This window comes from Linepithema humile, chromosome 7 (assembly GCF_040581485.1).
Source record: "Linepithema humile isolate Giens D197 chromosome 7, Lhum_UNIL_v1.0, whole genome shotgun sequence".
In the NCBI taxonomy this organism is placed as follows: Eukaryota; Metazoa; Arthropoda; class Insecta; order Hymenoptera; family Formicidae; genus Linepithema; species Linepithema humile.
Window position 1 is genome coordinate 8,717,892 of NC_090134.1, and position 24,277 is coordinate 8,742,168.

General features: G+C 36.6%; 2 protein-coding genes across 4 annotated transcripts in view; both read right to left on the reverse strand.

Moving 5' to 3' along the window:
• cac (cacophony) overlaps positions 1-13,821 on the reverse strand; it is a 160,306-nt gene extending 146,485 nt beyond the window's left edge. Inside the window, exon 1 of the mRNA XM_067359963.1 lies at positions 12,892-13,821. The gene's annotated coding sequence lies outside the window, so the exon portion shown is untranslated. The remainder of the gene's footprint in view (positions 1-12,891) is intronic.
• A 155-nt stretch (positions 13,822-13,976) lies between these two features.
• G9a (histone-lysine N-methyltransferase G9a) lies at positions 13,977-22,292 on the reverse strand. Of its 3 annotated transcripts, XM_012373234.2 has the most exons (13): positions 21,847-22,291; positions 20,529-21,773; positions 19,873-20,447; positions 19,732-19,782; positions 19,388-19,485; positions 18,673-19,315; positions 18,057-18,389; positions 17,643-17,871; positions 17,194-17,400; positions 16,757-17,013; positions 16,365-16,615; positions 15,920-16,095; positions 13,977-15,373 (listed from the first exon to the last, which is right to left on the reverse strand). In XM_012373234.2, the coding sequence occupies exons 2-13, from the start codon at positions 21,359-21,361 to the stop codon at positions 15,208-15,210; spliced, it is 3,819 nt and encodes a 1,272-aa protein (XP_012228657.1). In that variant the 5' UTR covers positions 21,362-21,773; positions 21,847-22,291; the 3' UTR covers positions 13,977-15,207. The 3 variants fall into 3 exon arrangements, with proteins under 3 accessions (XP_012228657.1, XP_012228658.1, XP_012228656.1); XM_012373235.2 differs by having other exon boundaries at positions 19,732-19,761; positions 20,529-22,292; XM_012373233.2 differs by having other exon boundaries at positions 20,529-22,291.
• Between the last annotated feature and the right edge of the window lie 1,985 nt (positions 22,293-24,277).

The window sequence follows — 24,277 nt, forward strand, 5'->3', positions numbered from 1 at the left end:
TCTGCGTCATACAAAAGAAGCGCAAATGATCCTCTCTTTCAGTGGAATTAAAAATTAACACTTTAATTGAACGTTAATAAATATTTGGAAAACACATAGATCAAACGATCTCCTGATATCTAAAGTAAAATGTATTCTCGTTCCAATTATGCAAAAAATAATTTAAAGGTCAAAGCATAGCAATGAGTTATAATAAGGAAATCCGGATGGATAAAATCGCTCAATGATTCTTAATATCCGGCTAAAGTAATCGAGTAACGAAGCTTTATATTCAAAATTTAAAGTTGCCTCTCGAACAGTGTAAAAGCGTTTGACGATGTTTCAAAAAAACTGCACAAAGGCACTAGAATGGAATTTTAATAAACTGCACGTGACTACGAAGGTAGATTCCATCACGCACGGAAAACAGAAAATCTCGGTAAAATTGCGCCTGTGCTGGTCCCTGCTTACCGGTTATTTCATTGCATTTGCATAAGACCAGTCGCACTCGCTTATGTGTGTACTTAGTCGCGCTTTTATTATCATTCCGTAATTAACTTTCGGCTAAAAATTGCGCATTTCCTTTTTAATTTCGATACTGTTCACCCTTTTATTTCGTATAAAAATTTAATTATATATTATTAATTTAGACAATCCATTATCACTTTTGAAATCTGATAATTAGTTCAAATTTTTATGCCAACCGTTCATAGAATATATAATCATTCATATCGAGTAAATACATTCCAAAGAAAGATAGCTGTATCTAATACTAATTCACAAAGAAATTTATGTATAAAGTAAGAGAACCGTGATGTAGTTTTAATTAACTCAAATAACCTTATGCAAGCCTTGAGAGTTTCCTATCACTGAATCAAAATCGTTAAATTGTCTCGTGTTTGAATACCACGTCCGACGGATTTCAGTTGGTACGTCGTCTGACCATTTGCGGACTGTTACTACTGCGCCGCGCTCATATAAGACCTATCATTTTCAAAGTACCTAGCGCGAGTTAGAAAGATATTTATCGTTGAAAATTACGAAATTGCGAAAAAAGTATATGGCAGCTAATTGAATTTTCTCTAAGAAAAAATCAATATTAAATTAAAAAATATACCTGCAAAGTCTACACATTGCATATATTTTTTTATTGCTTGAAAATAGATTAAAGATATAGAAACATATATATGTAAGTAAAATATAATGTATCTAATGTCAATAGCATCAATAAAAAGTATCGTAATTGTACGCATTTTCCATCATCATTTACGATCATCTCCCATCGTTTTAACGTGTCCCCAAAATATACTGCAGTTCTAATCAGTTTATAATAATATAAAGTAAGACCTAAATAGATGAATAGAACGATATAGAAAGAAGAAAGATCGATAGATTTCAAAGTGCTGCGCGACTTTCAGCCGTCGCGAGAGCGCGTAAGCACGGAGCACCGGAAATGCCTTTCGCGCGAGGGATCGCGGGCGACGAGGTACCGAGGCTGAGCGAGTGAACAGTGCCGAATCCGGACTCCCAGGTCCAACGATCGATGCCCGGGGCGCGCTGCTATATATAGCCACCCCTGCTCTCTCTCACCCTGTCTTTCTATTTCTCTACCTACTCCGCCTGCATCACCGAGCCAGCCGCCGCCGCCGCCGGCGGCGGCAGCCACCTCGCTCGCTCGCTCCCTTCGCCCTCGTCCTTACCCCCCCCCCCCTCGTTCGGTCGACCGACCACCCTATGTGCCACAGGTTCTCCCGCGGGTATAGCACCTGGCGCATCTCGCAAAACGTTATCTTTGCGCGAACAAAGACCCATTTCCGCGCGGTATTATCGTCACGCCCGTTTGCTATCATGTTTTATCGTCGTACATTATTACGTAAGCTGGGGGTTTAAATCTCTGCAATTACGATTAGAATTGATGATTTTATAAATTTGCGAAGATTTTGCAAAAAGAGAGAACAGAGATTTTTTCGCAATTTAAAGTAAACAACCTATATATAAAAGATTATATCAGTGTTCATCGCTTTTCAAAATTATTCCTCGCAATTATTTCTCTCGAAATTCTTGTAACGCAGGAATATTCGTTGTAACGCAAATTACGGTAGCAGGAAAACCGACCCGTGGGAGGTAACGGGCTAATCCCCTAACGCCGGAGGGAAAGACGGAGATCTAGATATTCCGGTGTAGAAGGAACATGAGATACAATAGTGTCAGGTATTCTGTTTTCTTACAATTTTGAAGCGTTCTGCGTTTCCAGACAAAGTACAATACAGAGCAAATATAAAGTATAATAATTGTGTACAATCGTGCGAAATTGCAGTTGCTGCTTTAATTGCTCTAGTAAATGAGTACAATTAATAATTGTCTATCTTTCTTGATGTAGCGCAATTATTGCGCAAGAACTCGAAACGACAAAATATCTATTCCAATTTGTCGCTAAAGTAGAAATAAAAATGAATAAAGTACACTAACGTTACCGCGCATAAACAGTTTCATGTCTGCTTTTTCCACTTGTGTTCAGAGTTTGCGGCCATATCTTAAATCTAAATTCACCGCGTTGCAAACTCTCGTTTGCGCTTTCATTCCCGATACACGCGGCTTGTGTAAACGATCCGCAAAGTCACAAGCTCGTACAAATTGCAATTGATGGCCAGCTTCAGCTTTGTTCCGTAACGGAATTTGACAAAAGCCCGAACAAGTCCGCTGGCGATACGGATGGAATAAACACCGATGCGTTATATATATAACGATCCCGATATATCCGGGATCGTTGCCGCTCCGGGATGATATTTTTGTTTTCCGGATATTTTATTCGCCCTATTTCATTAAACATGCCCGATCTTCATAGAGAGCATTCGCGCATCGTCTCTCTTTGTCTCTCTCTCCCTCTCGTCTCTCGCATTTCCCTCCCGGCGAACATGAAATGAAAGCTTCGATGTCACACTCCGACGCGAATATCGTTTCCGATTTTCATCAAAGCGTCATCGCGATATGACGCGTTTGAACGTGGATTTTACACCGATCTGTATTGTACGGAGCCCTGTATTGTGCCCAAAATGGTCAATTAAAAAAAAAAAATCTATTCTTCCTTTATAAAAATCTTGGAACATCGCGACTTCATGAAACACGAATTATTATATTATAAATAAAGAGCATTTAAAAAATAAGATAAAAAAATCTTGTTCTACGCTTAATTCCAGAAATTTATTTTATTTTAAGCTGATTTTTGTCCACGAGTTTGTCACGCAAATATCTGACATATTAAAACACAAGAAACTTTTAGAAAATACAGATTTTGGTAAAAAAAAATTGATTTCAATTTTTTTCAAAAGACACGGCAGTATACAACTTTTAATATACTTCGTATACCTTACTAGAATAAAACCCATAGAAAAGTTCTAACAAAATAACGGCGACAGATGCGAAAATTTCAAAGCGGCGCTTTTTCATTCATTTGCCTGGCTAGAATATATCATGGTAACGTGAACAGACGTTACTTCGTGATGCAGCGCGAATCCATCGGCCACCTTGCGCACGCGTTTTGCATAGAAGAGAGTAGCAACGTGGGACGGGGTCAGATGCAACAGGGCCGAGTCGCAAATGTATATACTTGGAAGTATTATAGTAAAAATGCCAATCAATATTCTTTGCAAACAGAAAATATTAAGATTAAAATATCAAGTCACATATTATTTCTCTCTGTGTGTTACAAATGTCTATAAAATACTACTACCTTGAGAATATAATATTTAGCATTGCAAAAATTGTAGTATAATAGTGAAAGCAATAATTAATATTGAAACAGCAATTAACAATTTTTTTATTTTTCAATAATTAATGTTTTCTAATTTTCATAAGATTTAAAGAGAATGTTTAACTCTTAACCTTCAAGTAAAAATTTTTGCTTAAATCAAAGATATAAAATCAAATTTTTATTTAAAAAAAAGATTTTGTTCAAAAAATCCACGTATAAATTAAAGTATCAAAAATCTGCAAAATTAATTTATTCTATCTTATTATAAATTCATATTTTGTGAGAGAACTTATCGATATTGTCTAAATATCTCGGTACGCAAATAGTTGCAGTAATATATTTGTAAATATCGGCAGCACGGCGGAAACAACAGCAGATTCGCAATCAGCTGCGCTAAATTAAAGCTCGCAACCGCGCAATGTAAATAAATTTGCTGCCTCAGACCGTGTTATATATATTTATACGCGACAAACTGGCGATGCGCGCAATGTTGTTGAGAGCAATCCGATGTTGACTTTCGGTATCGTTAGACTTGTCTTTACACGCGGTTTTCGAGATGGTAGCAAAATGATTCCTGCTCAAGTTGCTCAAGACGGAGCGACTAAAGCATCAATTAGTACACCAGTGTCTCTAAATCCCCTGAGTAAATCTATTATGATTGCCCGGAGATCCGGTTTAGTGTTAAGCTTTCCTTTCTCCCCTCCTTCCTCCCTTTACACACTTCTAGGATGTTCGCGTGTGCCAGGATACGCTGAAACATCGTGCTGTACATCCCGAGGATACCAAACTCTTAACGACGAGCAAAGGGAGATTCTTAATTACCTTCGAGAAAACTTTTTCGAGCGAAGTTATGTCAGTTGATTTTTCTTTATGAAAGTTGGTCGAGTTGCTAATTGCATCGGTATAGGATTTAAAGAAGCAAGAAAGTTTTATTTACGAAAAGTGGCTTAATATTTAGGTTTATCGTGATTAAAGCAGTCCCCCCGAAGAAAATTTTCGATCCCCAGAGAAACGCCCTGTATTCATTATAATTAATCTCATTTAATTTATTACATTAACCGCAAGAGAATATATTTATGATACAATTTAATACCAGCAAATATTAAAGAGATAATAATCGTAAGTAATTAACCCATAGCACTCCATCAACTACAATTAATTTATAAACGCGCATTTTTATGTAAATAAAAATTGAGTAAATTTATTCTCTTGCGCAATTAAACGCGATACCTCGCATCCGATGGCATTGTAGACATCGATGTTAATCGAGTACGTAAAGGATGATTCGATCGATAAATTGGCGGCGGTAGCGGGCAGTGAACGTAATATTTCGAACCACATAGCGGACGCCCGCAAATCCAGTTGCCTACATTCGCTAATTTCACAGCCACGTGAAGCATAGTTCCCTACATCAAAGGATCGATGGCGATGTTCGGCTCGCAGCATACGTGTTCGCGTCAATGTGGCATTCCTGGCTTTACAATAAAGTTCCCTGCTACCGCCTGTTGAGCAAACCAAGGGTAAGTGCTAAGGCACGGGTCCCCTCTTTCCCTTTTCCATACCAATAATGCTGGCGTAAAGTGCGATAAAGCGATTGCAATTGCAGATATGCACGGGTAATTTGTGAAATTAATTTTTTAATGTACCTCAGATAGAAATGATTTATAGAGCAAAAAAGTGAGGTTTGTAGTTTTTCAGAAGACAACTCCGAGCATCCTCAAATGTGATTATTAATTTTGAAAAAATTATTAATGGATATTAATGATAAAATTGTTCGCTGCGCGGTGTCCACGCTATTTATGAAGTAATTAATTGTTTTTCTGAGACGAAAATTGTTCAAGGGCGCATAGGTGAAAATTTTTCTCGAAAAACTGGAATTTTCATGAAAGTTTTAAATAACGACTCAGCAGTTTTATCAAAAATATTATAACTCAAATCAATCTTTATTGAAAGAAAAAAGTTACCACTTTTCATGTAACAAAAAGAAAGAAGTTTAGCACCTCTTTGAATGTTTGCTCATTAAATTTAATCGCTCGAAATTTTTTTTTAAACCTATCAGAAACCCGAGAACTTGTTGGACAAAAGAGCTCAGCACTCTATCACTTGTATCAAAATTCTGAAAATGGGATGCTTCACAGAGGTCCATCCACCACATCTCGCCGCGACAGGTGGTGATACATCACTCCCGCCTTTGCGCGCGCGATATGCTTATCCGTCGTGTTTCGCCTAAAGCGACTGAGAAAATAGGAAAGGCGGACTGGCGTGGTCAGCCGTTCGTGAAACGACGGCGCCGCATACATACATATGTATGTACACGGGCGCCGCATATGGCAGTTACCATATATCCAGTGCGCAAATATCGGCATAAATCCGGGGGAAGAATATGCAAAAATAGCGAGACGTGACGCCGGAATGCGTTTTACTTTGTGTCGCTTCGCGAGAACGAACGCGTCAAAATTAAATCGCTTCGGCTGCGAACGTGAGAACAAAATATATGCATAGTAAAAATTAAAATATTTATGACAATCCACACATGGTTGTGCGTTTTTGCGCAACGCGGTTTTTACATCGCTAAACACAGATTCTCGACTTTATTTCTGCATGTTGAAAAATTGCACAAGATTCGAATAATTGAGTTTAAAGTTGCGTGATTATAATATAATCCATCATGTATGTGGCACGTATATTATTTATATTACATTACGTACAAAATGCGTGTGAGCTTTTAGCGCTTAAAGCTTGCATTTTAAAGTAATTACGCGCTTACTGTAATATTTATGAAAAATTTTAGAAGCAACTAGCGCACCTAAATTAACGCCACATTTTGATATGGCATTTTTCGCGATTTTGGCACAAATATTATAGGCACATTTCTAGTTGCGTCACTGCCATCCGTCTACGAAATGACGCGGCTTTCAAACGGGAAGGTAACGTAATCAGGCACTTCAACGTGATAAAAGCGGAAAAGCGGTCTAGTTACTAAAGTGAACGTTCCGTACAGTTGAGGCTTTTTGGCTCTTGGCGCCAACGAAAGTAATAAGATCCCGCGTATGTACAGAGTGTCTCGAGACTATTATCGCTTCTCAGATAATAGGGAAGATATCTAATGAATGTTAGAGGCGTGAGTGTGACTCTCCATTGTGTTCGTTATCGACACGACACAGAACGTTGTTTGCGATTGATTCGCATGCCAAGCCACTAAGACAATATGCAATATCAAATAATAATTTCACATAAAACAATATGTTATTAAAATTAATACAACGAGTAATAAATTAATATAGCGAAAAACGCGTCATAAAAAACCTAGCATATCATCGCGTGACTATCTATTTATAATTTAATTTCGCATCTATTTCTATATATTTTTATTTCTAGCATTTATAATTTAATTATCAATAAAAGAATTAGCTCATTTACTGACGTATTTTCACGTACTAAAACACGATACTCATTAATCTTTCCGATTCTAGCAATTTTTAACTAATCTTAACTATTTCTAATAAGATTTTAATTAATTCTAATTCTTGTTTAATTTTTAACATAAATATAATGTAACACTTATCGCCAAATACAATGGCAACATACGTGTAAATGAACGTTCATATATTTTAGAATAATTAAATTCACACAATCCCTTCTTAAAAGTTTTTAAATCCTCATCGAGGCCACGAGAATGACCCATTCCGATCGTATCGAGCGCATCCACAAATTGTCGCTATCGCGTGATTTAAGGTTCGTCCCGCATTCAGACACTATCATCCAGCAGACATAGAATCGATGAGATCACGATCTATGGATGATAATCTGCGCGCAACGGTACCCTAGAGCTATCGAGTAATCAAGAGAAATTACGTGCGCATGTTCGAAGACTCTAGGCCGCGGTGGAAACGGAGATTCAAATCAGTAAAGGAACGATTCTAATTGTAAGCTTCATTTGCCGTATTCTTCTGATATTATTAGAAATCTCTGCAAACGCGAAAAAACAAGATGTTCGTTGATTATGAACTAGCGAAAGAAGAGGCACAGAATTTTTTTAAAAAGTAAAATTAATTTTAACAATTATTAATTTTGTGATTTCAAATTCCTTCTTCAGAATAGAGAACGTAAAAATGTTTCATCCTAAACGCAAAAAGTGTGCAAGCAAAGTAAAAAGATTAAAATTAAAAATAAATAGCGATCGTCTGTGCAACCTTATGCAATCTAAATAATATACAAAATTAAAAAAAACAAAGTTATACTCAGTTAAATAAAACCTTACTCTTTCAACTTAATTTGCTTCAAACTCATATTTTCATATAATCCCGTAAATAATTTTTCCAAGGCAAAAGTTTTGTAGTTTATGTTTAAAGTAATTCTCGCAAAACCAGAAAAATTTCCCAAATAAAAATTATACTACATAAATTAATTTCAGGTGTCAGGTGATTCGTTGTCTATCTATTTATATGCACTGAAACTTCGAAAGATAGCAGATCCCGTTAAAGTAGCTTGTGATTTTCGCATGCACGCGTGCACCCCGCGGCTACTTGGATATGATCGCGCGTATTCCTATGTGCAAGTATGTCCTAGGGCTTCCGGAGAGATAAACACGAAAATCCATTGACTTCGCGATAGTGACGACATTGTACAAACACGTGTACTCCATCAGCGAGAACCTAATTTCATAGAAAAGACATATCTAGGCAACATCCATCCCCGTTTCTCTATATATCACAAATAATACATTGAACGTTTCCTTGTTAATTGCTTTTTACTTTATTATTAAAAAACGCAAACCGTGTATATATTGAGGTCACATCCACGCAGAGTATTTGTCGCGTAAAATAAAAAATAAAAGACACGTATCGTAATAATTTTGTTAAATGAGAATACACATGTCAAATATTCAAAGTCAATAAATATACATGTCGCGTGTTTGACATAAAATGTCGCATTTTTGAATGAATCTACATACCGGATATAATAATAATAGTTCTGAGTTGAATAATAATGTACAGCTATTTCGTAATAATTGAAAAACTTTTGTACGCATCGGAAAACCTTTACACATTTCAGATCCTACATTCGCGCAAAATTCGCGTATCCTACATTCGCGCAAAATCACAAATATTTCAAATTCACGGATCGCCGAATTTTTCCCGTAAGTACCATCGGTGCTATTTACTCTCGCATCTCAATATGACGGGTCGAACAAAGAGAGTACTAATGGCGTGTCTGCATTGAAAGCCAACAGCCCGATTCTCGCGATGCGTATAAGTGGCTCGATGAAACCATGTAACGAATCGAGGGAGATGTAATCGCAGATAATCACCACATGCGGGAAGACCTATTTTTGTTTTGTTGTAAACAGCAGGCAGTACAACGCGACAAAAAATCACCTCTCTTTATAAATTTTTTATTTTAAATCTTTTCCAGATTTTTATTTTTTTTCATAAAAGATAAAAATAATAGTTGGCAGACTAACAAAATTTATTTTATATTAACATGTCAACAGCGCATTAAAATTATTATGTATTTATTTATATCAAATAATGTAGCATTTTTTGAACTGAGATACTTTTATTGTTTAGTACGGAGCAATAAAGAACGATCGATTCGCGATTTTGCAGAAATTACGGTCGTATAAATATCGGATATGTCCACCTTCGGAATCGCCAATAAAAGTGTTCATAAACAACTTAATATTTCCGTGCAGTCTCATTGTCAGTCGCGCTCGTTTTATGGCTGTTGCGACAGTTTTCACGTCGATGCGCGCGTTTTCCACGAATATTATCACTGTCATTTGCTATTTGGATTTTCAATATTTTATAGATATTGAACGATATTAAACATGGACTATCGTATTCAGCAATACTCGCGCTGAGTATTAATTTTTAATATTGCACATATCAGTCTCAATTTTTTTTTGTTTTATTTTTGTTTCATACAAAAATTAAATATCTCGTTATGAAAAAAAAAGATACTAAGTATAAAATGTGCCATAAACATATGTGTCAGATTCCCAAAAATACTCAAATATAATAAATATCCGAATGATTAATTATCCAAATACGAATCCGAATGATTAATTATCCAAAATTCTATCTATGAATTCAATTTTTCATGTAATAAATTTAAAAAAATGTGTAATTTATTTCCAATTTTTAATAATTTTTTTTCCACATATTTTGTGGAGTCTAAAGTCTATTATCAGAATATTTAATTAAATAATTTCAATTAGCGAACGTCATTTGTGCATTATCATGTACCTTGTCGTAATGTTAACACAACAGTAACTACAGATTTTGCAAAGGTTGCCTCTGGAAACTGTCTCTTGTTTTGTGGAGGTTCTGATAACTACGAGGAGTACGAGGACCCTTAGTCTCTAACTAATAACTCGTCCATAAACGAGTGGAATCTATGTCCGAGTAAGAAATACGAGACTAAATGTAAAGCGGCTAATAACGAGAAACGATGAAATAAAGCCGTGGAGAACAATGAGCGATAATACTAGTCGTGAATATTATAATATAGGGAATAATTTTATGCCCAGACAATAGCTAATTAAGCAAGACCTACCGATTACAATTTGTCGTGTGGTGAAACCGACTGCCTGGCTTGTAACGTTATAGCGACACACGTCGCTCGCGCTCTCATTATACCGTAAAGGTAAATTAAGCTAACGTCAGAGGGAATACACATATTTAATCATGACTTAAAATAAAATATTACTCAAGATTTAACGTACAATGAAGCAATGTAAAACTTTAAGACTTTACCCAAAGAAAAGTGAAAGTAGATAAAGCTTCACGCAAAATAAAGCTGAAATAAATTTTGTGATTTTTAAGAATAATTACCTCTCAAATAATATAATATTTAAATAAATAATTTTTATTTAGAATATTTAAAATATAGCGGATGATAACTAAGCTCCGTTTGTTTTCCTTCAAAAGTTTTGTTTCTTAAATTCTCATTTTCTGAACAAATCACTCTCATTATAGAGAAATTGTGTTTCTAACGAAGTCTACAGGGCTTCACTTCACGGATTGAAACCAACAACACGTGTCTTCAAGAAAAAAAATACGATGTAAGTATGCGATTTCAAAGAAGCCACTTCACGCTTAAGCAAATAATTAACAAAGCTTATAAACTTAATAGATTTGATGCATGATTACACGGTATTTTGAACGAGCATAGCATATAATAAAAATGAGTGTGATTAAAGTTTTGAAAAATAACAAGAATGTGTGCATGCGTGATTGGAAATTGAAAACGTAAGATAGGGAATATATAAGGACGAGCGTTTGAGAGTGTTTTGCTTCCCCAACGCAATAGCTTTTAAGTCACAGAATTTTACTTGTGTTTCGACGAAAGTTTTCCTTCCGCTCTTGTAGATCCTCGAAATCAACTCTCGTGAAAGTTCGTCGAGAGTTGTGCGGAGCTCAGAGTCAACAAAAGCCACCATCCCTGGGCAACATTGCCCGGTCGAAAAAATTTCGCTTTCAACTAATACTCATCTCCGTAATTACTAGACTTTCTGCCTCGAATCAGGAAGACGAGTACCCGAAAGATGGAAGAATACAAACAGACGCAAAAATCGGAGCTCTTCACGAATAGCAGATATATTAAATATTCGATGAAGAAAAATAGAATGTTGAATAAAAAAAAATTCAGTAAAAGTTCGTTAGAATTAAATGCATAATTATACAGGGTGTTTCATAATGTTCGTGCCAACGCTCGTGTGCGGGTAGAGTGCGATAAACTGAATAAAAAAGTTACCGTTTTGCAATTTTTACAATAATAATTGAGATATTAATTAAAAAGGATTGACGAATAATCACACGTTGCACGCGGCTAAACCACGGGCTGTACACTCTAGGCGTGATAGCAACAAGGATCGCACGGCATCGAAAAATTACAACACGTATTACTCTTGCTCTCGCCTGCGTTGTTATTTTTCGTTGCCGTGCGATCCTCGTTGCTGTCACGCCTAGAGTGTACAGCCCGTGGTTTAGCCGCGTGCAACGTGTGATTATTCGTCAATCCTTTTTAATTAATATCTCAATTATTATTGCGAAAATTGCAAAACGGTAAAGGACTTTTTTATTCAGTTTACCGCACTCTACCCGCACACGAGCGTTGGCACGGACATTATGAAACACCCTGTATAATTGTATTACTCCCGATAAAATTTTTATGATTTAAAAAAAATACACAGACATTTTTGACATTGTACTAATTGCACGATTATAATATATATTAAATATGCATCGTTTCGGAATAACTTCATCCTTTTTATACCTTGCAACGAAGAAGCAAATGGCAATCGATTCTTTATAGCATTAATACGCTCAGTAATTTATAATGGCATAGATACAGAAAAATAGACATTGAGAAAAAGAAGATTCATTGTTTATCAATAAAATTCATAAACTACTTTGTTATTTTTATTGGCAAAACTGTCATCGAAATTCTTTAATTCACAATATTAAATTATTTTATAATTAAGGTTCGAATGAAGTGTTTGGTTTAAAGAAACAAAACATTTTATTAAAATTTTTTTAAATATATCTTTTCCTCTTGTTATATTCTTCCATTTTTCGATACATTCTGTATATCGAAGGGAAAGATATTATACGACATTGCTCTAAAATTTTATAAGTCAATATTCCTAAATATTTCAGACCCGTTAAGGTTAATGACTTTTATGTTCGTGAATTATGTGAAAAAGGAAAAAAAAACTAGCAATAACGAGATATTATTAGCACGCGATAGTCCTTGGCGATTGATTTCGGTTTTCTTAATCCCCGGATTCCATTTCACGAAGAAACTTTTCTTCTTTCAAAAAAAGATTAATTCTCGATAATCGCGAAAAAAAAGTACATCAACCGGAAAAGTGCAACCAACTGAAAGAACTGAGAATTTTCCATGGTCTAAAATACTTATATAGGTTGAACGATGTAATAACGGATCCTCGAATGACGCAAAATACACAATTATTTATAAATTTTACTAATATCGGTAAATAAATAATCACATTCTACCGGAATTCTTAGATTGTAGAAACGCGACATCATAAAGTCATGTTAATTCGTGAAGGCAAGTCACGAAAGTCGCACAAAATGGTGCTTATCGCGACCATTTGATATAACGAATCTTTTTGAAAAATCGTGACCACTAACCTTCCACTGTCCGCTCAATCGTCAACCCCGCCGACGCCGTGAGGAGGTAGAACAGGGATGCAACCGTCAGCTTGTCGTCATACTAATCGCCCGTCGATGATCATCGCCAGCACCGTGATTAACACTATTGCACACTCACTGAATCGACCCCGTCGCGACATGTCATCGTCGGCTATGCAGCACTCATCCGGCGTTTCCGCGATTCTCGTTCGCGAAAACCGCGTAGAACAAGCACGCGATAGGAACGGGGAAAACGAAAAACGGGCAGGGCTCTAAAGCACGTGCAAATAATCACGAATACGTCGCGGTCATCGCATCGAAACTATAAAGAACATCGCTGACGCGAATACGCGTTTGCACAGATGAAAAAAATATACCTACGATAATTCTACGCTGCTACACGGCGTCGCGCCTTCAAGCGCGCTCCACGGTCGCTACACTAACTGCTGCGATCGTCACTTGAATTTCGAGTCAGCGCGCGTACGCCGGCCAATCAACAGCCGTACTTGCGGGCGAACCACCGCGCAATCGCAATACCGTCATAAAGGTATATTTGCATAAACTTGCAATGCTTATATTGTAAATTTGTTTATGAACAGCACATAAGCATATGCAAGTTTCTATGAATTATTTCATTCCTTTTAAAAGCGCATATCGATAATTCTTTTCAAATAATTTTAAAAAATAATAAATCATGGAATAAATAAAATAGATATTAGTGAATCCTTATTCTAAACACATACAAAACTTAGGTGACAGATGTAACATTTTTAATAAAATAAATATTAATATTTCTAATAAAAATAAATACGAATTTCGTATAGACATTTTAATAGACATAATTAAAAAATACTTTTAACGCTATTTCTTAAATAACATACTTAACTTTTCTAAAAAATACGAGATATTAGAAATTTTCAAACGTATATATACGTACAACAAAAAACATTTATTTCATGTAAAAGATTTAACGAGAAAACCCAAACTCTTATCTTGATCAAATTATTTATAAATTGCTCTTTTCTTCTAAAGTCATTTTAATTAGATTTTGACATATTTAAGAATTAATTTACAAAAAAAGCATGTTAAAAAGATTTACAATTTTATTACAAAAAGTCAATCATTTGTACAAAAAGGTGTACTCGTAATACATCGCTTGTAGTGAATCCAATATTAAACGCTCTTTTTTAAGACACGAGCGGTTAATTGGAATAAAATAGCATGATGCTCTATATAAGGAACACACGAACACACACTGCAACCATTCCCGATTCTGATTCACTTAAAAGCGATGGTAGCTTCACTCTATTTCACAATCACATACTTTGTCCGTATAGGACATATAACAATATTTTCAACACACATTTTAATATCTGCACATTTCTCACATGCAAACTAAGTTGCTAACTATTCGTCATATATTATGCGTATCGTTATTTTGCTAAAAAAATAATAATAAAGAAAAAGATCGACGTGGCACTTTCTCGTAGAGTCATTACATTCTCGCAGAGACAATCAGCAAAAATAGGAAACAAGTACAAACAAGCCTGGCAGAAAAATATGGACAAGTGTGATGATGTATTCTTAAATTTAATTTGAGAAAATTATGAGAACGTAAAAAGAATATCTTATAAAATGTATGACAAATATTATATTTCTTATAAAGCCTTTCGAGCCGAATCGGGAATTCATTTATTAAAATATAAATCCTTATTAACTGCCGGTCCACTAAGAAAAATACGAGACAATTCCAAAAAAAAAAAAAAAAAAATAGTATATAATACTATATCTAAGAATTATAAATTTCCTTAATTTGTTTCTATTATCTTTTCTCGTTAATATGTAATATATATATATATATTTTTTTTTTACAAGTTATATCACAAACTTTTTTCTCAATCAACATACATTTAAAATTTTCTAATATTCAAAAATCGAATGACAACAATAAAGTTACTTAACAGACCGGCCGTCAATTTCATTTCGATACAGCGTTCGGTGAATGTTCGGTACTCAGCAAAAACATTAAACAAGACCGGACGCGACTTTTCCGAAGTGTCATTGAAACCACAAAGTCAGACGATGCATTTTTACCATAAGTAGACATCGAGAGAAAACCTAATATCGAATGTTTATCATCCCACCACCGTTTTGCATTTGTACTCTTACGATTTCGCGCGCGTCGTGGCAAACCAACGCGGAAAACTAGCGCATAGTCGACAAAACGATTCGTAGAATTGCCGTTTGTGTTCGCTCGCGAAAATTCTCACGGACGCCTATAGAATTAAGCTAAAACGCATTAAAGTTATAATGAGGTTATGATGAGGTTTGAGCTGCCTGCATTTCCTCCTGTTGTATCTTTCTCCGGTAGTTATCCAGTGTAACTTGTATAGTCTTCTCGGAATAACGGCAGTTTGCAGCCCCGCAGGTACACGTGAAGGACTTGCACTTTATTATCCAGAATTTTTCGCCGTAATCGAAACTGAGGGCAAATAGATTTGAATTAATGAAAAAATAGAAAAACCGTGGAAAACGAAACAAAAGTAATATATAAATACTCTCTGGCTTGATACTAGACCAGAAAATGTAGTAAATGTTTATTAGAAATTGCGTTAAAAGATAAAGAAAGTTCAAATTTTTTTAAGATATTAAAATAAAAGTAATTAGTGACTATTCTCTGTGACTATTCTATCTCCCTAGAAATAAATACAAAAGGACGAGTAAAAACATAAATCGCAAACTGAAAGATTACTTAAGCATTACCATAAATATCTTTATTTAATAAACATAACTATTTTACATCTAACAAACAGAATTGTATTCCTATACTGTTAAGCATGTGTATGGTCGTGACGCAGAATTAAGAGTCACAATGTAGTGTAAAAGAAACTATAACTATGTGCTGTTGATAGAATAAAACGCATACATTAAATAATGAATTAAAAAAGCTGTGTGCAATGTATTCTTGTTAGTATTTAGAGGTGCATTTCACACTGACTTCCGGCGTTTCAGTCGTGTTTTAACATACCCGAGTTCTTCGTCCGCCTCAATGTCGCGATTAGCGAAAAATGCTATCCTAGGAAAGTGCAGATCCTGATGCTCGACAAACACTCGTACTGGCATCAAATTCGGTGCGCACGAATGATTGATGAACCGAGCGATATTCCCATAACGTCTCGCATCTATACAATACGTTTCTCCGTCCTGCGTGCACATAATAATATAAAAATTCTTTATTCACAATTTAGAATCCAGATATTTAGAAGCCTTCTTTATCCAGAAAAGTATGTTCAAAATTTTTAAATAATAAAAAATCTTTATTGCGTGCAAATTATAAAATTTGTAGAGTAAAACAATTTATGAATTAAATTTTATAAAGCAAACTAATTAGGTGGAAAGAGGGATAATGCATATACAGATACTTAAACTATTTTCCGTTTCCAAATAAAAATTGCAAAAAACGTGCAACTTACTCTATTATCCAAATCGAATAAATAAGAGTCATCTTCGCGATGATCAGCTTCGGAGTCTGAGATTATTTCACCCACGTATTCACAAACGTAGGTGCCTTTGGGAATGTGTCGCAAGGTTCGTAAGCCCCATCCCTTGCCCTTTGTGCGAAACAATTGAAACCTCTGTGTTGGCCCGTGCTGAATCACTCGATTGTTGCATGTAACGCGATTACAGTCACAAGCCGGATTACATTCGAACAACATTGGTGGATCTATGGCATAAATATCATATCTCTATGTATCATTCTTAAAAAAAAAAAAGTCCATTTTCATAGAATAAATTCCTATCAATTCGATTAAATTATCCTACTTCTAGAGAGCTCTTAAAAATAGAAATTTTTGTACGTACATACCTGCATAATTGAATTCAGGTATGAGCTTCCCCTCTTCGTCATACCAACACCGCAAACTTATATTCCCGCATAAACATTTTTCGGAGCTACAATTGTCCTCGCAACGACAGGACTGCAACGACGTTATCGTACGATCTACATTGATATTACTAGTAAAGCAATTTTCAGTTACGTAAAGAAAATCAGTCGGCTTATCTTCGGAATCGTGTCCATTAACGCACTGGATAGGATTCGTTTCCTTGCCTCGCGAAATGTCACTGTAAAGAAATAGAGAACAAAATATTACAATGAGAATAAAGCTTCGAGAAAATAAAGTTACTATAGATATCTATAGATTGAAGTTGTAAATTTCGATAAGTTAATAGAAACTGATCTTCTTTATCTATTTTCTTCTTCAAATAATAACTCTGCTATACCCGATAAAATGTTATACCTACTTAGTTAATATTTTCACAGTTTTTTCCCACATATGCTCGGAGAGTTCATTGACCTTTGCGTTTAATCTCAAGGCAGCCATGGTATCGCCATCCGTGCCGCAACAATTCACTGCCGTTTCGCCGGCAGCATTTACCTCTCCTATTTTAGCACCGCGTGCTAGCAGTAGAACGCTAACCGCATATCGGTCTTGTCTAGCTGCTATATGTCTGAAGAAAGGAAATTAATTATTGCCTGACGATTAAAGAGTATCATTTCAAAATATATTCGACCCATATGTGTATTATATATTAATTTATATTAATTTATATATATTGATTTTCAAAAATGACCATTTTCATATCATGTTCATGTACGACACACGTCGCAAGTATGCTTGTTTAATCCAACGGACTGAAAAAGTTTCAAGAATACAATAATGTCATGAATACAAAAAAGATGCAAAACGTACAAAGGAGTATCACCGTGAACATTGACAGCGTTCACATCACATCCCTCATTGAGGAGCATCTCTGTAATCTCAGCACTACCGCTAAAGGCGCTCCAATGCAATGCTATGTTCTGCTCGGCATCGCGTATAAGTGGATCACACTTCTTGTCTAACAGATATCGCGCAACTTGCGCATGACAGAATTCGCATGCCCAAATTAAGCTCGTCCACCCACCGTCGTCCACGGAATCTGCAAATTAGAATATTGGAATTTAAAAAATTTACGAATTTTCTTTAGGGATAAATAAAATGGATCTAAAACGGTTTACAACTTACATATCTCATAAATTAATGTTTGAGAAATATTTTAGAACTTTATTATAGAAGTAATTGTAAAAGAAAAAGCTAAATATCTAAACATAAATTCGACATTACCTACTAACGTTCTCGGCGCTTTACACTCAGTCAGAATAATCTTGCACACTTCTAGATGACCAGACTTGGCCGCCATGTGCAAGGCGGTCATACCATCCTCGCCCTTCAACGTCACGTCGGCTCCTACCCTAATCAAATATCTTACTACGTCGGCTTTACCCTTACTAGCGGCTAGCATCAAGGGCGTCAATTGGTTTCTATCCATAACGTCTATTTGAGCACCAGATTGGACCAGAACATGTACGCACGATAGATGACCTTTAAACGCTGCTATGTGCAGACCGGTACGATGAGCGTAATCTCGGAATGTGTGATTCGCATTATAGCCACATGCTAGAAAATCACAAAGCGTAAGTTACATGAATATAAAAAAAATAGTACACATGTAACATTTTTAATTATTAAATAATACAATTATATTTTTACGAATATATTGAAATATAGAATTTATTATAAATTGTAGAACTAAATAATAAATTTTAATCCATCCTATAATTTAATTTTGAGTAAGATTTATTTAACAGAAGATTTACGACAAATTCCGACCTCAGAAATTTTCAGATTAAAAAATTTAATTGATTTTTTTCCTTTCCCTAATCATCAAGTTTCTGCTTACCTAATACATTCACCAATTTCTCCAGATCCCCGTTCTTCACAGATGTGTAGAGACTCATAATAGTGTAACGCTCCGGTCTCTCGGTGTTGATCGTCGGTTCTGGTATTTTGATATCAGCAGGCTTAATCAACGGACTGGGTGAACGTTCGGCCAGCTTTGCGTTGTCACCCTTGCCAGGTAAAGTCATTTTTGCTGATGGTAACTTGGAGAATTTTTTACGCGTAGGAATGAAAACTGGTCGTCGCATGCCATTCATTGTCACAAGTATATCATATGCGGCAGTTTCGCCACCACAGTGCGGACACACGCCCTTTTTGTTCGGGTAAACCTCGCACTCGCGATGGTACTGATGTCCGTTGGTGCACTGCACAAACCTGCCCTGCGAGCAGAATAGGCCGCAGGATGGACAGCAGTTGTGGCGCAACAGCCGTTCCTTATGCATACGACAAAGGATAATAAAGGGCACACGGGTGCTTGGTCTTCGCATGGCCACATCATTGCTGTCCACTTCATTGCAACAACCTATCACACGGTTATCAATCGAGTCAAGCGCCGTGCAATAAAGTGGTGCCCCGGAACCAGTTATCGTCACGTATAACTGAGATCGCACTTGGCACAGGCACAACATAGACTGAGCATATGTCTAAAATTATTAATAGCGACGATAAGAATCATATTAGCATCGGATTAACAAATAACAGATGGTGACATTTACTTCGCTCATGATCGCCGTGGACTCTGGCTTCGACGCTTGTCCTTCCGCGGGACTTGGACTCGGCGCCATACTCCGACGAGTTCTTTTGCTTGGCATTTCTACATTAAAATTCACATAGAATGTCAACGAAAAATACCGCCTATTAATTTGCTAAAAAACATTAAGTATAAAAAAATAGTTTTTTATGTCAAACTCAGATTTACCAGAAAAAATAAAAAAGTAAAAGGCTAAACAAAGTAAAAAATTTTTTGTTTCGCAAATCAATAAAAAATGTTTCTTTATCTTTTGACCTTTTCTTTTTTCATTTGCTATTATCATAAAAATTTATTTTTAAAAACTTTTACCTTCAGGATAATCATTATTCTTTCCTGCCTCTGCAACAGACGGAGAACTATCTATAAAATAATTCAATAATTTATTAACTTAAACTAGAAAAAATTATATATTGCAGTTGATTGTTAATACACATCAGTGTTGCATATTACCTTCGTAGGTATCCGCTTTTACTATCTTTCGCGCAGATTGCGAGCTTCCGCGCGGACGTCCTCTCTCTCTTCTAGGTCGAGTGGCCGTGGCAGGTTTCAGAAAGGGCTTCTCGACGTCTGCTAGCGGTACGTCGTCGTTGACGGGACTGCCGATGGAGTTACTTAGTTTAGTCAGCGATTCCGAGTTTCTCGTCATCGGCGAGAGCTTCGGCATGCCTTCGAAGTCTGATGAAACATCCTCCGCGACACTGTCATTTATGCTGTTCTCTGACAATGTTGTATTGCGCGAAGAATCCAGTATCACGCTTTCAGATGTGCTAACGTTGCCGTCAGGCAATGTCTCCGACTCCGCACGAACGTCGGACGACTTCTGCTTCGCTTGATCTTTGACTGAGTTCAGCTTCTTCGGCCGACCTGGTTTGCTGTACTTCCTTCTCTTGAACTCTCCAGTGTAATTAGACTTTTCCTTACGGGCCATGGCGCTTTCTAATACGGTACTTTTCAAGGACTCCTTGCAAAGTCTCCTAGCCGATCGTTTGGGACCAGGAGGTTCCTCTTCCTGGACAGTCGAATCGCTGAAAATATTAGAAAACAAATTTATAAACATCATGCACTTATACATCTAACAAATGGCAAGAAAAAATTAAAAAAAAAACCTAAGTGCTCGCAATCTAGGTCGGCCAGCCCTTCTCTTCCTGATGACTGGTGTGGCAGTTTCTTGTTGCTCAGTACCTTCTGCAAGCGGCGCCTCGACATTGTTACTCTCAACTTTATTCTCCGTAGTTTCAGGCTTCTTTTGGACAGGAGGAGGAGATTCCTGCTTATCATCGCGCTTTTCTTCGGTGTCTTCTGCTTTATCCTTATCTACAATCTTTGATTCTGTCTCCGTAGAATCCTCTAGCTTTACCGAAACACCATCAATTTGAACATAATTGGTCAGCAATTCTTGAGTAAGCAGAGTGGCATTAGAGCAGCTGGATATCTTCGTCTTCTTGCCATGATCCGTATTTTCATCAGTAGTTCTAAACGTCAAGACAATCCTGTTTATGCCATTGTCCTTCTTTATAGTCTCTTGCTTGTCTAACATTGCCGAGCTTTCCTCCTCATCTTTATGATTTTGCTCTGGCGCGGGGGAAGGCGTTGTTATGACCTCCTGAGTCGCGGCATCCTCCTCACCGTCGCACTCCTTTTCCCCTTTGGGCGCCTCATCGACAATCTTCAACGGCGACGGCGGCGCTGTCACCTCTTCAGGTCCCGTTTTATCATTATCACCATGCTTTCCTAAACTCATACCCTTGTTAAACTCATTCGTCATGCTCTCGAGAATCTCGTGGATACTGACATTGTCATCCGCAATACCATTATTGGCGACGGCTGGATGTTTTTCCTTATCGCCGCCGCCAGTCTCTGTCACCGGCGGCGCCCGGCAATCCTCGGCTGTCGCTGCGGCGAGGTCATCATCGCCCGTGGACGGTGCGACGTCGGCCATGCCTATGCGTGCGACTAGCTGGCTGCTACAAATGACGAGCTTGCCGTAGAAAGTAACAACGCGCGCCTACACGTGAGACGGGCCTCATCGTGTCATACCTGCGCTCAGCTACCGGTACATGGGTCCCCCTTTTCTCAGCGAACCTTTGAATATTCTTCTCACAACCCGCCGTCTCTTGCAGACGTTCCTCTTCCGGTTCACCCTTTCCGTACCTTTGCCGCTGCTACTGCGGTCAGTCTCTTTCGGCTCCTCGCCCCACCTGCCACGCCGCTCTCCAGCGTGACGATCGATCTCACCCCGACGACGCTCTTATCGACGAGCATCGACGACGCGGACTCGTCGATCCTTGTCCGTCACCGATGGCGGGACGCCGTTCACCGCCTCTTGTCTCTCACTCTCTCTCTCGCATTCTCTGCACAGAAAGAAAAAATGTAATCACACGCACGCTTCTCTTTACTTTTACCGTCGATTTTCTTTCAACTAACTCGCGCGACAAGTCGACAATTCCTGAGCGGAGCCGCTCGACTAATCAGATCGACGATCCTAGCGCGCTGCGAGGCGCCCTGAGCCAACTGCACTAAAGTTCCCGCAGAAGAACGAGAGAGAGAAGAAAAAACATGGCCGCGCTTACTGTGGCGTGCCCCACGAACGAGCAAGCGAGACCATATTGATTGTTCAGGGACGGCGATCGGGAAGAGCGGCGGCGGAATCGTTCTTTTCGCAATCCTTTGGCTCGTTATCGGCCGGGCTTTAGCCTCAGATTAAATTAACCTTCAACGGCATTTAATTTAACCTTAATTCAGACAGTTTCTCGAGGAATAATCGTATTCTGAAAGGACAAGAAGAGGAAGCACAGCCGTGAACATTACGTAGATTATATTCATCAGATGCTGTTTTGCATAAATATGTTGAAAATATGAGTCCAAAACTGACTTCGGCAAAATAAACCTTCTCTATTTACATCATAAATATGATTGTAATCGAGAAATAGATGAGAAATAGGTCATTAAATTTTATTTGATGCAAACGCCTGTCGTGAATAAAAACGTTATTTACAATTTAAAAAGCCCTATCGCTCTATTATTATTTATTAGAATATTATTATGTAATAATTTTTATGTAAAAATACAAGTTGAAATATATCCAAAATAATTTGCCTCTGAATTAATATTCAGTACCCAAGCTTCAAAATTTTTTCCATTTAAATTTGTAATAATTTGTTACATAACATTATAAAAGTACATATGTTAAATCTCGATTCAACAAATTTCGCGCTTTATTTCTCGTCTTATTTTAATACTATATTTACCTGTGAAAAATATTCTGCTAAAGAAATCGTTCGATTATTCCTAGAAACGCTCGTACATGATAAATACGTTGCTACATAACGGGATAATGTGCATTTTACCGTCGTTACAAAGTTCGGTCATAAAATAACCGGCTACAAAGTTCGATCGACTCACAGGAGTATGCAAATTAACGCAATGGGAAAGCGGAAAATTCATCGGTGTCTAACGCGCATGAACTATAAGAAAAAAACGTTGCTTAGAGATTACGTGGCATGACATGATAAAAATATACACTGCCAGCGACCGATCAACACTAACGCTTAGAAATGACGGTCATTGTGGAAGATAAAAAAAATATATGGCGTCCCGAGTAAGCTCCCACTCTTTCAGGAACTGGAAAGGAAGTTATATCGGGAGAAATGTGTCATGTAAAATATCGAATTTTCGAGATACGGGCTTTCACTTTTTAATTTTTTAATTTTCCTTTTTCTCATCCTTATGTTAACTTTGCTCGTGTTATAATAAATTGCGATAATATCATATAAACATGTCATTTGATTTTCGTAACAAATGGAATTAATGAAAACAGATCGATAGAATTCCTTAATAAAGATAGAGATTTGTAATATCCAACATTAGAGATATAAAAATTTTTTGTTCCTATTTTCTTATGTTTAATTCTTTAAAAAAAAAATTGAATAACTTAATTCTTTGATAAGAAAATTTAAGTATGTCATGGTGAATTCTTATCTAATCCATTAATATGTACTTAGTAATCATAGTATGACAATAATAAATTACAAACATACCTTTTGAATTAAACGCAAAGTATGTGCTTTTATGTAACTTGATTTGATTCTTCCATATTATATACCTAGTCATCATAGTCTAATATATATAATAAATTATATAATTTATCAAATTGAATTAAAACCAAAGAAATAATATACTTCTACAAAATTTACACATCTTAAATTATATTTTTCAATCACAAAAAATTGAATAGGGTACAAATCGAACGAGGACAAACTTGCATCTTATTCATCACATTAATTAGTGAATATTATATATAATATATTAGTGAATTCATGATTATTCAAATGACTTACATTATTCTCTGTATTATCTCAGGCAATGAATAAACATGCATTTAATTTGGTTACAAACGGCAAAAACTTAGCATAGCTAAAAATAGTAAAGAATTTTCACAAAAACATTTACTGGGAGAAAAAATGCGGAGGAGAAAAAGCGAAAAGAAGAGAATATATGACTCGTATAAATATAAGTTTATTTACATTGCAACAGATCCTTTTGTCAAATAAGTGACAAAGGTTATTACGAGTGTAGACTTGAACGTAATTAGGGATTAAATGTTAATTAAAAATAATAATTACAACATCCTAACCGTGTGTGACGCCCTGCCGATTTGAGTAATATACATTCGTGTTTCGTAGTAGAACTTTATGAGGCGTGCTGCTGCGACATTATTGTGCCTTCGCTTTCCTTTCTTTTATTTTTCCTTTTACGAAGAGAAATTGAGTGGGGACGATAATATCCCTCTCGATTCGACTCGCATTCTCGATCTCGACGACTACGTACCGTGAACGACTCTCGTATTTATATAAAT